Source organism: Rhinopithecus roxellana, chromosome 3, assembly GCF_007565055.1.
Source record: "Rhinopithecus roxellana isolate Shanxi Qingling chromosome 3, ASM756505v1, whole genome shotgun sequence".
Classification (NCBI taxonomy): Eukaryota; Metazoa; Chordata; class Mammalia; order Primates; family Cercopithecidae; genus Rhinopithecus; species Rhinopithecus roxellana.
In genome coordinates, this window is record NC_044551.1 from 60,046,669 (window position 1) to 60,062,294 (window position 15,626).

Consider the following 15,626-nt stretch of genomic DNA (forward strand, 5'->3'; position numbering starts at 1 on the left):
TAAAAGTAATACTATAAAATATGTACAGAAATTAATAGAGAATAATTCTATACAACTCCATGTACCCATCGGCCAGCTTTATCAAAGCTTAATATTTGCTACATTCTCCAGATACATTAAAAAATTTCATATTAAATTTATTAAAACCACAAGTCAAAAACTTAATTCCTCATTTACACTTTTAAGTTGAAGTGCAAACCCTATTATTCCCTGCTGGTACTTTTTAAAACAATAAAATATTACAGATCCAAAATACTCCTCCCTGCACCCACCCCTCATTTTCTCTGCCAGAGATGGCTACAATTCTGAATTTGCTGTTTATCACTTACAAGAAGAAATATTATTTGTTTCAATATCTTTCAATATGATTCTTTTGTGTGTGTGTGTGACCTGGCCTAAGTACCCAGTTACCATGTTTCATTCTGTTGCTATGGTGGTGGTGGAGGATGCAGGTCTTATGATAATATGAAGTGTGATAGTATATTGACTGCTTTTCCATGTCCTAGGTCGAGTGACTAAGTGTATTATCTCCTTTAATCTTATCTACCACTTTGTAAGTTATTATCCCCCTTTTAGAGATGGGAATATTGGGGGCTTGGAATTAAATAAGTTGCTCAACTGCATGTGACTGTAAAAACTGGGTTGCAGACTGAACATGGTGGCTCATGCCTGTAATCCCAGCACTTTGGGAGGCTGAGGTGGGCGGATCACTTGAGGCCAGGAGGCGGAGGTTGCAGTGAGCCAAGATTGTACCATTGTACAACATGGTAAAACCCCATCTCTGCTAAAAACAAAAATTAGCTGGGCATGGTGGTGCGTGCCTGTAATCCTATCTACTCGGGAGGCTGAGGCAGGAGAACTGCTTGAACCCGGGAGGTGGAGGTTGCAGTGAGCCGAGACTGCGCCATTGTACTCTAGCCTGAGTGAAATAGTCAGACCCTGTCTCAAAAAACAAAACAAAACAAAACAAAACAAAAAACCCTAGGTTGCAGATCCATTAGTGCCTGATTCCAAGCCTGTGGTTTGAATCACTCTGCTCCCATCTTTCCAGGTGCTTTTCTCTCTTAATATATGTTATTTTTGTATACATATAGAATCATTCTATCTTAATTTATAACTTGTTCTTCACCTAAGCATATGTGATGAATATTTTCCTGGGGTAGATTGGGCTTTCGAATCAGAATCCTGATTTTTGCCCATTTCTGTAGCTGTATCCCCTTGCCTAGTTATGTACCTCTCTGGGTTTAAACTGGAGATAATAATACCTATCCCATATGATTGTTAGGATGTGGCAGTGCCTGGTATATAATAAGGCTTCAATGTATTTTAGCTATTATGTTATACTTGTAAAGGAAATTTAAGAAAATTATCTGTTCAGTGGTTTTCTTCCTGTTGAGACTTCACCAATTATTGTTCTAATAGTATGGTTTCCCTGCATTTCAGTCAACAAACATTTATTGAACATTTACTAAGTGCCAGGCCCTATAACAGGTACTGGGGATACAGAAAAGAATAAACTTATTTCCTCACATCAGGGGAATTATATAGAGACAGTCTAATAATTATTTTCTGTTTTGTATTATTATTATTATTATTATATTTGTTGAGTTAGGGTCTCACTCTGTCACCCAGGCTAGAGTACAGTGGTGCGATCTTGGCTCACTGCAACCTCCGCCTCCTAGGCTTAAGCAGTCCTCCCATCTCAGCCTCCTGAATAGCTGGGACCACAGATTTGGCTACCACACCTGGCTAACTTTTTAATTTTTTGTAGAGATGGGGCCTCACTATGTTGCCCAGGTTGGTCTTGAACCCTTAGGCTCAAGGGAACTGCTCACCTCAGCCTTCCAAAGTGTTGGTATTACAGGCGTGAGCCAATGCCACCCAGCCTAATAATTATTTTCTACTAAAGGAAAAAAAGATTTGTTGAATTCTTCACTGAATAAAAATACGTTGCCTTTAATTTTTTCTATTTTACATTAAATTCTCCCAAGTTTTTTTTTTTTTTTTTTAAATCTACCCTCAGTTTTCTTTAAAATGAAGCATATGGAGGCAGAACAACAGTGAGGCTATAGTGGGTTCTCTCCATCATGTAAACCTTGGCATCATATAGCTTCTGTACCTCTTATCATTCCCTTTCCAAAACATGAACAAAGAAAATGCAAATAAACTACAAATAAATAAATACAAATAAAATATAGAAAATGACATAGGAGGGAGAAAAAAATGGATTCAGATTATTGGAGGTGTATATATTTTTAACAAGTGAGCCCTTCAAATACTGAGTGATTTCTGTATTAAAGAAACCATTTATCCCTGTAATATTAATGCAGCATTCCTAAATGCAATCTATAGTTTTCCTGCTCTTCATCATTAATTACCTGCTTTTGGGCCTACAGGGGACCTATTTCTCAAAGCCATTCTTAGTTCAGCTTTTAGTTCACATTTCGAAATAAGGCAAGGAAAAAATTAAAATTCTAGACGTCAAATGCAACATACCTTGTCCAAAAATACGTCTGAATGTTTTCGAGATGGTGATCAGAACCACAGAGGTTCACTATCACGGAATCTTCAATGATAGTGTTTAAATTAATTGACATTTGCTGCATTTATTTGCTTGGAAAAGGTCAATTTATTATGTGGAGTTGGCAGGAAGCAGGTGACAAAAATCAGCTTCACATTTTGTTTTTGCAAGAATATATAGGTTGTGGAAAGAAAGTCTAGAGGAAAATCACTAAAGTGTTGAGAGTGGTTTTCTTTGGTGTGATGATAGGTAATTTTTGTTCCTTTGTATATATTTGCATTTTCTTCTTGTGAATGAAAAGTCTAGCCCAAATAAAGAGGATACTTTTCATTTTTACTGCTGTTATGGCTAAATAGTTAACATTTACTGAGTACTGTACTTACAAATTTCTCTAATGCCCTCAATAACTACGTAGTCAAGTCTATCGCCCCCATTTTAGAGATGGAAAAAACCAAGTCTAAGAGAGACTAAGTTTCCCAGTGTCATTTGGCTACAGAGCAGGATTTCAAAAGAAGATCTAATTTTTCTCCAGAGTCTGTGCTTTCACTCTATAATAAAAGAGTGGAAAAGCAATTTTGGCAAAAGAAGCCATTTTTTCCTCTGCAACTAAAATACAAATTTTTGAAAGCACTTGACTTAAATAAAGCAATGGACTTCTTCACGTGGACAATTGATGGGAGATGTCCCTAGCTCCTGTGCTTTGACAGTGCTGGTAGTTAGCATGTACAGTAATGGTAAACTAGTTAATGTACTGCAATCGTTATTAACCAGTGCAATATGCTTGTGGGATGCATGCCTGAGGGAAGAATGAGGAACAGATGTTACCTGTGCTACAGGGCCACCAGCTATGCATGCTGTAATCCCTCATGATTCTGGACAGGAATGAGACTGGAGTCTCCAACACATGGCCCTCAAATGAGATTCTCTGTGTGGTCTGCCATCTTGTCATTGTCTGTTTTTTTGGAAGAAAATGTCTACAAGCCCTTTCATCGTTTAGTAAATATTTATTGAGCAGCTATTATGGCCAGCAATTATGCTAATATTGGGGCAAAACAGATGAAAATTAAACACAGTCTCGACTTTTACTGACCTTTATTGCTATGTGAATATTCATATCCATCCTAACTTTCCTGAAGTCAAAAACCATTTCTTGTGTGTTAATATTAGTCAAGTCCATGTACCAAGGAAGTAACATAGTGTGAATTGGTTCAGCTGTTTGACTTTTAAAAACATATATGTATATATTAGAGTTCAAGGTTGATGGAAATTGCTCAGTGTACCTAGACTGACACTGATGTCCTGATTTATGCAAATGGATATAATTATGTATCCCACAGACAAGGTTGGATGGCCACCTGCACTTCAGAGAAAAAGGGCTGGGGGAGAGGCACCAGCCTCATTTCATCTTGAAAGAATTCTGCTTCCTTTTGTTGGTCATGCTCTCCACTTTGTAGATTATTTTATAATTGAGTCCTAGATCACTTTCCATATTAGATTTTTTCAAAAAACACTTACAAATGCACACGTTTGCTTCTGTGATGCTAAGAATGCTTTGTGTACTTATATATATTCTCAACGCATTCTCTTGGTATAGGCAGATGGAAAAAAAAACCTCATCCTACCTTGATGAGGCTACACTCATGCGGGAGATGATGTTGGAGGTCAGGGCCAGACCCTGCCACTGGATCTCCTGACTTAATTAGAACACGTTTTCCCAGGTTGCTATTAATAAATGTTATTAGTGGGTATGGCAGAAGTAATACAGAACAAGGTTGGCCAGGAATAGACACCCAACCCTCACCCCCATTGCAATAAGACTACTGCCGTCTGCCTGTCACTTACATTTTCTTCTCTTTAACTCCAACAGGGAGATACCTCCTTCCAAACCCGGTGGCGGGACAGGCCTGCCAGGCCTCTGCGGAGACGTCCAACCTCGTGCGCATGCGCAGCCAGGCCCTGGGCCAGTCGGCGCCCTCGCTCACCGCCAGCCTGGTGAGTGTCTGCGGGCGCCGGTGGAGGCTGCTCCAGCTCACCACCTCCCTGGGGACAATTTAAGTTAATTGAGTTTAACTATATTTAAACGTACCCACGTGTGACGTTAAGCACAGATTTGGCAATGTGAAATTCCTTGCTTTCAATGTGCTAATTTCTACGCCTGTACCCAGTTTGGAGGATTTCTCTCAATTTTGGCCTCATCTCTACCCGTCTCCCAAAAGAAATGAAAGTATTTCTAGGCCTTTTTGTAGCTTTTTATTTGGAAATAGTATAAAACTTATGGAAAAGTTGCAAGAATAAGAAAAATTCTTAGAATACCAGTTTATCCTTTATCTAGATTTGACTAATTAACGCCTTGCCCAATTAGCTTAATTTCCTTTCTCTTTATGTGTATGTGTATGGATGTGTGTATATGTACATACACATGATTTTTTGAGCTATTTGAGAGTGCATCATCTATATATCATAGACCTTTGTTATCACGGTTATCAACTGGAGTAAATTTATGACTGATACAATCCAGTTATCTACTCTGTCACCTGTATTTCAGTTTTATCAATTGGCTAATTAATGTCCTTTATAGCATTTTCCTTCTTCCAGTGTAGGATCCAGTCTAGGGTCATGTATTGCATGAAATTGTCCCTCTCTTTAGTCCCCTCTCATCTGGGATGTTTCCACAGTCTTTATCTTTTATGACATTTGACATTTTTGAAGAATTGTTTAATGGCTTGTTTTTAAGGGAATATTTCTCATATGTGTTTGCTCTCTCCTCATGGTGAGATTCAGGGTTTTGCATTCGAGGCAGGAATACGACACTGGTGATGTCATGTCCTCTTAAGGAATGAGCTCTGGAGGCCCATCACATCCATCTGCCCCTCTCTGTGATGTTAATTGCAATCATCCGGTCAAAGTGTTGCCTGATTTCTCTCTGTAGTTACCACTTTCTCTCTCGCAATCTATGAGCAACTTTTAAGCAATGCAAATACGCTTTTCATCAAAATTTCCCCAAGAATCCATTGGTGATTCTTACCTGGATCACTCTTTTCTGTGTTTGAAAATGGTGATTTTTCCAACTTCAGCACTCTCCATAAATACATGTGTATGTGTTAGCAGCATGGACTCACACATTTCTATTTTTTCCCCAGTGTAGACTTTTATATTTAACATGCGTATTAGATTTTTTGTGTGTGTGTGTGCTGGTGGCCCTTTCCTAGTTTTGGCCTTTGGCTCAACTTAGAAGTCTGTACAAGTTACTTTTGCATGGCTGGTAGGGTTGTATGATATGGAAATAGATTTTTAAACATTTTTTATTGATGAAGATGCAAATGATATATAAATCAACGTATTGTGTCTTCTAATTTTATGCATTGGTAATAAATTATGTTGGATATTTGCAAATAATGCAGTAATGGATAGAGATTTTGTTCAGGTCTAGTCTGTAGTCCTGCTTTTGCCATTAGATAGCTGTATAAACTTGGACAAGTCCGTCTCTCAAATTCTCTCACCTCATTTGTACCTGTAAGGTGAAAAGAGGCATTAAACAGTCTATAAAGTCCTTTCTTCTCTGGAATTCCCCGATTCTTCTTTCAGAATAATTTTGAATGTGTGGAATACTTATTTTTAAAGAAATTTCTTTCAGGATAGTTTATGACTTCAAAATTGACTAAACCAAAATTCATCTTTTTTCTCTCATGAAAATACTGGGACTTTTAATTCATTTTTATTTTCATTTTTAGGGAAAATATCTTGCTTTTTTGCCCAGGCTGGAATACAGTGGCGCCATCATAGCTCACTGCCACCTCAAACTCCTAGGCTCAAGGGATCCTCCTGCCTCAGCCTCCTGATTAGCTGGGACTACAAGCGCATGCTACTGTGCCTGACTGGGGCTTATTTTTAAAAGATACAATTAACGTGATGGTAGAGAGCATTTTCCTCCATCCTACCCCCAAGTCCAAAGGGACTTTTTCTCCTTACGGAATTTTATTAAAAGCTTATTTTACTCTGATTATTTACTTTTTAAGGAAAGAGGAAAATACTTCACAATTCATGATTTTTTTTTTGACAGAAGTGCTTTTTTAGCCACTGCAACTTTATTCTTCACACCTAAATAGTAATCCTGTATGTTTATTGTCAAGTCAATCATTGTGATTCAAACAACACTGTCACAAATACGTGACAGTGATAATATATCTTCTTAAGTAATATATCTTCTTTTTGTTTGTTTGTTTTTTGAGACGGAGTTTCTCTCTTGTTGCCCAGGCTAGAGTGCAGTGGTGCAATTTTGGCTCCCATTACAGAAGTGCACCAGCATGCCTGACTAATTTTTGCATTTTTAGTAGAGACGGCGTTTTGCCATGTTGGCCAGGCTGGTCATGAACTCCTGATCTCAGGTGATACTCCTGCCTCGCCCTCCCAAGGTGCTGGGATTACGAACATTAGCCACCATGTCCAGCCATTCTTAAGTAATATATCTTTTTACTAATACTAATGGCCACATACCAAGAAACAGAAACTGACTTATTCACTGATGAAATGCATGTCACGTGACCTAAGATATTTGGGAAGAGGATGCAATAAGAACTATCAGTAGAAAACATGAGAAGAGTACCTCCCAAAATCTAACAGATGATACTGTTATCAAGGAATCACTTAAATTATTAGCTTGTTTACCTGCACGTTTTTGTGTTTATAGTGTTTGCTTAATATAACACTGGGGAAAATGCTGAAATACCATGTAGAAAACACTTATAATAGTACCTGGCATATAACAAGTCACAAATGTTAGCAATATTATTATTTTCTGTTGTTGTTACTATATTGTAGGTAAGCTTGGGCACAGAAGCCAGAATGTGAAGAGTCATTTACTACTAGATAGTGAATATTTAAAATTTAACCCCTATCTTTCCCTTCAGAGAGTTCATTAGTTCCTAATTGTAGTCTATGGAAAACTCTTTGCCCCTCACCTTCTGTTGTATTAAGAGCAGCAGCCAGAGAAGAGCTGCCAGACGGATGACCATCTTGGTTTCCTTATTACTCTGCTGCCATGTGCCCAGATTTCGATGCCCTATCACTTATGTTGACATGTCACTCGAGTACATGTTAGTGACCTTTTCTGCTTTTGGTACCCCTTGTCAAACCACACAGTTAAAGGGGCATTAAAGTTGATCTGTTTTGTTTCTGCCTCATTTAGATTGGATTATATCAAAATTATCTCTGCCAATTACAGCTAATAGATCCGAGAGAGAATTGTGCTGAAGAGGTGGGAATGTACACCTTGTAGAATTTTGTTCTTTGTGTTTATGCCAAATATCTCTCTGCTAGACTGCAAGCCCCTCGAGGGCAGAATTCTTGTCTGAATTTTACTTTTTACTTTTCACTGCTCTCAGCACAAGGCCTTGCACATAGAAGGTGTTCAATAAATAATGTTGAAGGAACAAATGATTATTTATGGAAAAGTGACTTTTTTTTTAGTTGCAAAGTGAGCATGATGGTGTGATTCTTCATGCTGTAATGGGTGGCCTAATAAGATCATCCATCTAAAATCTCTGTGGCTTTGGTGTTCAGTGTGCATCTTACAATTGTGATTGGCCTTAAAGCCCATGTTACAGGCTAAATCCCATTTAGTGTCACATCAGCCGCTCAAAAAATATGGTGACAAAATTCGTGAAGAGATTATTAGTGTCTGTATTCAAGGAAATTTCATTAGTCTGCTTTTAAGCAATCATGTAGTCACATTTGTTTATATATTTTGTTGATTCATTGACTAAATTGAAGTGATATGTGTGTTCAAGTATGGTGGGGACTGGAAAAACAAGGAACCAAATTGGCTTATGTCCAGATGATAGCATTACACTCGATATAACAATTCCATGGCCAATTGCAACAACATACATTTCAGAAAAGTATAGGCCCTCAATGTGAGAGGTATTAATATGTTAGTAAGATATAAATGAAGGCCCTGAGGTTTGGTAGGTATGAATTTTAGTAAATGCATGACCTTTAGTGATTTAAATGCCATAGGCAAGCTTGAAGGTATTGCTAACTACCTTCTCAAGGAAGAGATTAATTCCTAGCCTGAAGTATCTAGTTTTCCTTGGCAATGCTAAATGTAGTTGTGTTCCCTTTCCCAGACACATTGGGCATTTCAGATAAATGGCATGTTGCCAATTCATCCTAAGTAGCCTGGTAGCTGGCAGAATACATGCTCAGCCAGTGTCCGCCTGCTGGGACACCAGCCGGGAGTGCTGATGAAGTGTCAGATGTATACTTCATATACATTAATCTGAAGAGGGGAAAACTCATTTTCCCATTTGCTTCCTCCATCTTTCTGTCCCTCCCCACACACATGGGTAGTTTATCACAGAAGTCATAGTCGTCAAAAGCTGGGGGATTTATACAGATGCTGCTTTCTGGCAAGAAAGATGGAAATTTCAGGAGGCAAAGGCAGGACCAGTGGCAACTTATTTCTTTGTAGGAAAATAAGGTTGTAAGCCTTGATGCTGGAAGTTTAAAATGGCTTCTGTGGCCATCACCAGAAATATTCACTCCATTTGTACTTGGAAGTAATAGATAGATGGCAGAAGCACCATGAACATTAGTTTCTGGTAATTTTCTCCAGTTGTCTGTTTGGTTGGAATCCTGTGCCTCTCTTTTTTGTGTGAAGGTTTCATTCACATTCTTCCCACTGAGGTCTTCCTTGGCCATCCTGTTTCAAACTGTTCCTATATTGCTTGCCATGTATTTCATTTCCTTAATTCATTTTTCTCCATAGCTTATCACTGTCCAGTATACCATATCGTTTGCTTATTTTATTATATATCTCTTACTACTCTAATGTAAATTTCATGAAGGCAGAGATAATTCTGTTTTCCCAGCTGTCTCCTCAGTGCCTAGAAGAGTGCCTGGCACATAGTAGGGCGCTCAGTGAACTTGTTGAATGCATAAACATATGTTTCTTTTCTGTACATTTTCAGTGCTCTAGAACAGACTCTTGTATATTTATGGTTTTGTTTTTAATCTGTGATCAGTTTCTTGCTTACATTATGTAGCCTTACCAAGAATCTGTTCTTCAAGCCAGAGAGAAATTAGTTATGGAAACCTTATTCAGGAATTAAGCTGTAATCATTTAGTTAGAAAATGAGAATGAAAGGGAAAAGCAGAGTGGTTGAGAGCATGGGCTGCCTGAGCTCAACTCCAGCTTCTACAATTTATTAGCCTCAGTTGGGGCTAACTGTGTGGACTTCAGCTTCTTCCTTTGTGAAGTGGAACTAATGGTTGTAATAACCTCATAAGGTTATTGTGACAATTAAATGAATTAACTCTTGTGCGGTACTTTGCATAGTGCCTGTTACTCAAGAAATGCTGTCATCGATGTTCTTGGGGTTGGTAGAAAAAGTGTTTCTTGGAGGTTGTGAGGTAGCTTTAGGTGGGATGGTATTATCCAGAAGGGAAGAAAACAAGCACTTTTCCCTTAGATCATTTGAATTGAGGTAGGAATTTAACCTTTTTGTCCTTACTTGCATGATGTGGGAGTAGCTTGTTTCTTTCTTTCTTATCTTTACTCAAAATGTGCCAACCAAACTGAAAAATATCTTTCTAGAATCCTTAACATTTTTGAAGGGACAAGGTGCTTTCAAATGCTATATTTTAACTTTTAAATATTAGGTTAAGTGGCATAATTTTGTTTCTTCAGTGGCTGTCTTTTGACATCGTATACATTTATTTTAATTGAGAAATTATATTTCATGATGTTCTATAAATATTAAAACCAAACTATTTAAACTGTAATATATTCAGAGAGCCTTGATGAATATTCATCTTTTCCATTTGCAAAAAAAAAAAATGCATTATAAGAAGTCAGGGAAAATTTACTAAATGTATGCAAAAGTGTATTTTTCCTTTTTAATTCATTCAGAATGTAGAGACATAATGTCAGCATTTATTTAGGGTACAGACTTTATTTGCAGTCGTTTAATATTATATCAATACTTCATTAGCCTTATAGCTCCAAAACAAAAACCTGATCTGAAGTCCAATTAGTTAACTCTGAGAGAGTATCTGTTAAATATTGATGTAGGAACAATTTGAATGCCCTTGAATAAATTGCTTAACCAAAGTTGTAGAATTCATCTATGAATTAACATTTCTCTATTGCTGTTTTGACTCAATTTAAAGGCTGCATAATATTCCAATATATGGATTTATCATAATTTACTAAACTGTTCCCTTTAGGTTATTTCCAAGTTTTTCCTACTGCAAATAATGGCGATGAGTAGATTTAAAATAAGTCCTTATTCACCTCTAGTGACTTCTTCAGGTAGATTCTTGGGGTGGGATTATTGGGGCAAAGAATATAAGCATTGTTGACGTTCTCCATAGCCCTTGGTAAGCTGTTTTCTAGGAATGCCGTACAAATTTATACTTTTAGATTGGTAAAGTACATCTCACTATACCCTGGTCAGCAGTCAATACTGTTATCTTTAAAACTTTGTTGGTTTGTTTATAAAATTATTCTTTTAAATTTATGCTTTAGCAAAATCGATACGGTTATTGGACCTGTTGAACTCTTATGCTAAAGCCAGTAGATAAAGCGAATGTGAAATTAGGGTTATCTGTGCTGCCTCCTGTAACATCTTTCTTTTATTCCCTAAATCAGCTTACCAAACCAACTGTTGGTAACCTGTATTGCTCTTGGGATACAGGCACTGCTGAGTGTGATTACAGTGTGTGTAGCTGAAGGCATTATTCCACAGCTCAGATTTTTTTTCATCTGGAAAGTAGTAATCTCAATTGTGAAATAGTGCCTTCAGCTGTGGACATTATAATCAGAGTCTCTGGAGTGCTTGTATTCCAGGAGTAATACATCTCATAGTTATTACCCTCTGAGCTAGGTTCTGTTTATAGTGAAGGGATGAATTTTCATAACTCAGTGCTGAAATAGCAGTGGGGAGCCCTGAGCAGATTATTATAGGACAGGCCTAATCCATGAAGATCCATCTCATTATAGGCTCACCTGGGCCCATCCACAGAGTAGCTGCTTTAACATGAGTCCGTAAATCAAAGATCAGCTTACAATGAAGTCTAAAATCCTCTCTGTAATCCAACTACTGTCTCTGTGAAAAGATACTGTAAATGTGTGTTCTTATTGTAAACACGGCTGGGTGCCCAATGGATAATTAGCAGGCATGTGAAGGGCATTGCGATTCGGTCTATGAAATATGTAGTGAAGACCTACATATTTGGGGGAGAAGTTTGTTTTTCCTAAAATGAAATTCCACTCAGAGCAGTCACTTAAAATGTCCATGTCTTAGTTTTTTTCTCCTTTTCATTTTGCAGAGGTTAAAAAATGTTCATTACCTTCTTGAGGTGTTATTCTTCCTGGAAAGGATTGGGCACCAGCTGGAGCAGCTCTCTGAGTGGGTCTCTGCGTGGGTTTGCCTGGACAGACCAGTCAAGTGTGACTTCTTGTTGTCAAAGGGCCATTTGACAGCCAGTGAGGTGAACGGTGCCCATATACATGATGTGGGTTTTAAAGAATAGAAACACATGCCCTCTTTTAATTATTTACCATCACAGAGGGGAGCAAAACAAATTTGGAACAGCAGTACTACACATATATGTACATAGATCTCTATGTGTTAGAGCTTATTTATTGCCTGTTTACCCAACTGGTATGCCCACTTAGGAGGTGGTCAGCTTGTCCACCAAGCATAAAGAGATGATCCATAGGGTGGTAAATGCCTGCACCTAGCTGTCCTATTCCTTACTGTATCTGTAGCACCAAGGGCAGTGCCTGATCTGTACTTAGTACTTAGAAAATAGTTGTTTATGAAAGGAGCACTGAAGAGATGTTAATTCTGTTTCTGTCATTTTTGGAGGCTCCTGGTGCCCAGACTAGCTGAATGGTCAGGCTGTTCAGGGTTTTACTGGTTTCCATGTTTGAAGAAATGATTAAAATAATGTGGCAAAGCAGTGACAGACACTGTTATGGAAATGCCCACTGGTGTGAACAGGTTCCCCTCTGGTGGACTGCTGGGGTGGCACAGCTTGTCCTTTCTGGCATCCTATTTCCTCCCATGGCAAAATACCAGCATTGACCTGTTTGCTGTCTTATTCTCAAAAGAAACCAAGAAACCCATAATAATTAGCTGTTTATTAGGGGAAAGGTATTGGGATGTAGCATTTCCTGTCTTGGGAAATAATGGAAAATTATCCTTTTACTTCAGAGGCTTCTTAGGAAATTCCTGGTTATTGTGACTCTGGGAAAACATGCCTCAATATGTTTCCTACCTTGCTTTTTCTAGATACAGTTTTGTGGTTAGTATAATGAATAGTAGTGGTAATTATACTTATTCCTGGTTCATTGGCACCTGAAGCTTCAATCTACTCTGGGATTCTGAATCAGTGTATTGCCCAGGATGCTTATTGATCATTTAACTGGCTATTAATGGATTCCCTCTTATCTGACTAGTATGAAAAACTGTATGACACGTGGTCTTGCTTTTAAGGAGCCTATAAACTAGTTGGAAGAAGATTTCTGGGAAATCCGAGATCAAGGTAGAAGATAACAACATGCTGGAGAGTTCAGCCATGAGAATTCATAGAAGCAGAAGAATGACTTGACCTGCAGGTGTCTGGGAAAACTTTGCAACTTGAACTCAGTGTTAAACATTGAGTAGATTTTGGTTAGGCAAGCTTCAAGGCCAAGTGGAAATTGTATACAGTGTGATGGGGTGGGGAGTGGTAGGTAAAGGTGGACAGTGCAGTGGACAATAATGTTTCTTCCTCATGTGATATTTCTAGGATAGTTGAGAAGGCAGAGGAACCACCTGAAAACTCAGAGGCTCATGGATATCAGTGATGAAATGAGTTCTGACTTAATCTGCACCCTAGAACATCACCACCACCACTCATGGTGGTGCCATATAAAGTGGATGGTGAGCCTTCACTTCATTTTCCTAAGTTAAGCAAGTGTCTTCAATTTAGGAAATCTCCAAAGTGGAAAGCATGGTATTTTCTGGTACTTTAGCTAAAAGGAAGTAAGTCTGTGCATTTGTTAGATTCAGTGGCTACATATTCATCATGGCCTACTGGATTGTGAGATCTTTGTGATCTGACACTGGTAATTTGTTTTTAAGTGTAATGTGGAGCAGTGTGGTAATGTCCAACTTAGCTACTTGGGATTTACTAAATCTTTTATTGTTCAGGGTACATCAGCTTCCATTAAAAAAAAAAAGTCTTCAACAATGAGTGCTAAGTAGTGGCAAGCATTTTTACAAATAATATGTAGAGGCATAAAGCCCTTGCTCAAGTTTTGATAATTCTGACCCCATACCTAGGACTGGTTGTCATTCCAAGCCCTAGTGCTTCTTCAGATTTGTTTCCTCGGATCCCAGACTTCTGTTCCTTTTGTCAGTCATTTACTTATTTGTCTCTGTATCTTTCTTTCCAAGATGATTCACCAACAAAACTTGAATTCTTCTCTGGATGGTGTATATTCTAGATAGTCTAAGAATTGAAGGTACATTATTGTTTTCACAGTAAAATTCTGTATTTACTGAGTAACAATTGGGTTCTAGTATGTCATGGATGAATATGTAACCCCAAGAAAACAGGGGCATACATTTATCATTCTTTTCACAAGAATTAATGCCTTTTCTAGTACTCTTAAGTAGGAAGTATCTCTTCATTGCCTGTAACCAACTTGTTTTTCTTTAATTAGAGATGCCTTCTGCCTTGTTTATAAGGATGCTTCGTTAGGTTTGTATGGGTATTTCTTTCCTTGTTTGTCTGTATAAGTGTAAGTTGGCATTTTCCCCCCTTTGGTTCCTAAATACAGTGATGAAGTTTAGCTTTATAAATATGTTGAACAAGTGATACTTTGTACCCCCTTTTTATAAAGCTGTGATTTAAGAGTCATTAATTAAACTTTAAAAAAACTCCTGAGTGTTGTTCCTGTTTTCTGGATACATCCATCTCCTTGACAGATTCACACAATGGAGGGCTGAGGTTTCTCATTTTTAAGTGCTTCTGGGGTTTGTCAGAATAATGGGTGGTAGTGAACCACCTGCCATTCATTCCTCCGACCTTGGACGCCTCTTCCCAGCCTCTTGCTTATTCCGGAAAGAAAACTCTTCTCTACACAACTCTCCTCTCTGCCTGGACAATACCTGCCTGTACTTTAGCATACACACTGCCTCTTCCTTGCCCTCTTTATCCACCCTCACCCCAACCCAGGGTACATGACCCTCCTTGGAATAGTGCATATCGGAACCAAAGCATTTATTATATAATTAGGTAGGACTGGAAGCATCTCTTCCTGCCTTCTCCCCCTTCTCTCATCGTCCCCAAAATGGCCTGAATGCCTAGAGAGCCCAGGAAAATGAGCTGCAGCTATTGAAGATATGAATCTAGGATATTTCCTTGGGTGGGCTCTTTTAAATGACACCAGATGAAATATCATGGACTTATATTTCGTTGTGCCCATAGCACCTCTACATTTTAATTGAACTTTGAGAGCTCTGCTTTTGAATATGAACCCTGTTATTGGAGAATTTCATGGATGGAACAGATAGACCTTGGCTCACCCCTTTCCCATTGTCCAGAGAGATCATGCTTTGCTGTGGCCCTAACCTCAATTGTGATCAGTTGTGTAAGTACTTGATTTAGAATTTAATTGTTATAGGCAGTTTAGAGTAATGTTTAAGAGCATGGGCTCCAGTGCCTGGCTGCCTGGGTTGGAGTCTTGACCTTACCACTTACTGGATATGTGACCTTGACCAGAGAATATAACCTTCCTGTGCATCTGGAAAATGGGAATATTAATAGTACCTATCTCATGTCGTTGTTACTGGAGTCAAGTGAGATCATACAACTGAGGATATCCACTTGGAACCCATAAGAACACAAAAATTATTAACTGTTATTGTCATCTTGGACAAGAGGAGCTGATGTATTATTAGATTATGGAATTTAAGTTTCATTAAATGTACATCCAAAGTTTATGATTTATAGAACTGATTAAGCTAGCCTTGTGACGATAAGCTTTTCTATGATTCTTTTCAGGTAACTGCAGATCTGCCATGTTTTCTGCGGGATGAGTTGTCGGACA

General features: G+C 38.3%; 1 protein-coding gene across 8 annotated transcripts in view; it reads left to right on the forward strand.

Moving 5' to 3' along the window:
- Positions 1-15,626, forward strand: part of MAST4 (microtubule associated serine/threonine kinase family member 4) — a 587,084-nt gene that overhangs the window by 185,783 nt on the left and 385,675 nt on the right. For all 8 annotated transcript variants that reach the window (XM_030927046.1, XM_030927047.1, XM_030927051.1 and 5 more), the window contains exon 3: positions 4,389-4,513. In XM_030927046.1, the coding sequence (XP_030782906.1) occupies positions 4,389-4,513 (125 nt within the window). The remainder of the gene's footprint in view (positions 1-4,388; positions 4,514-15,626) is intronic.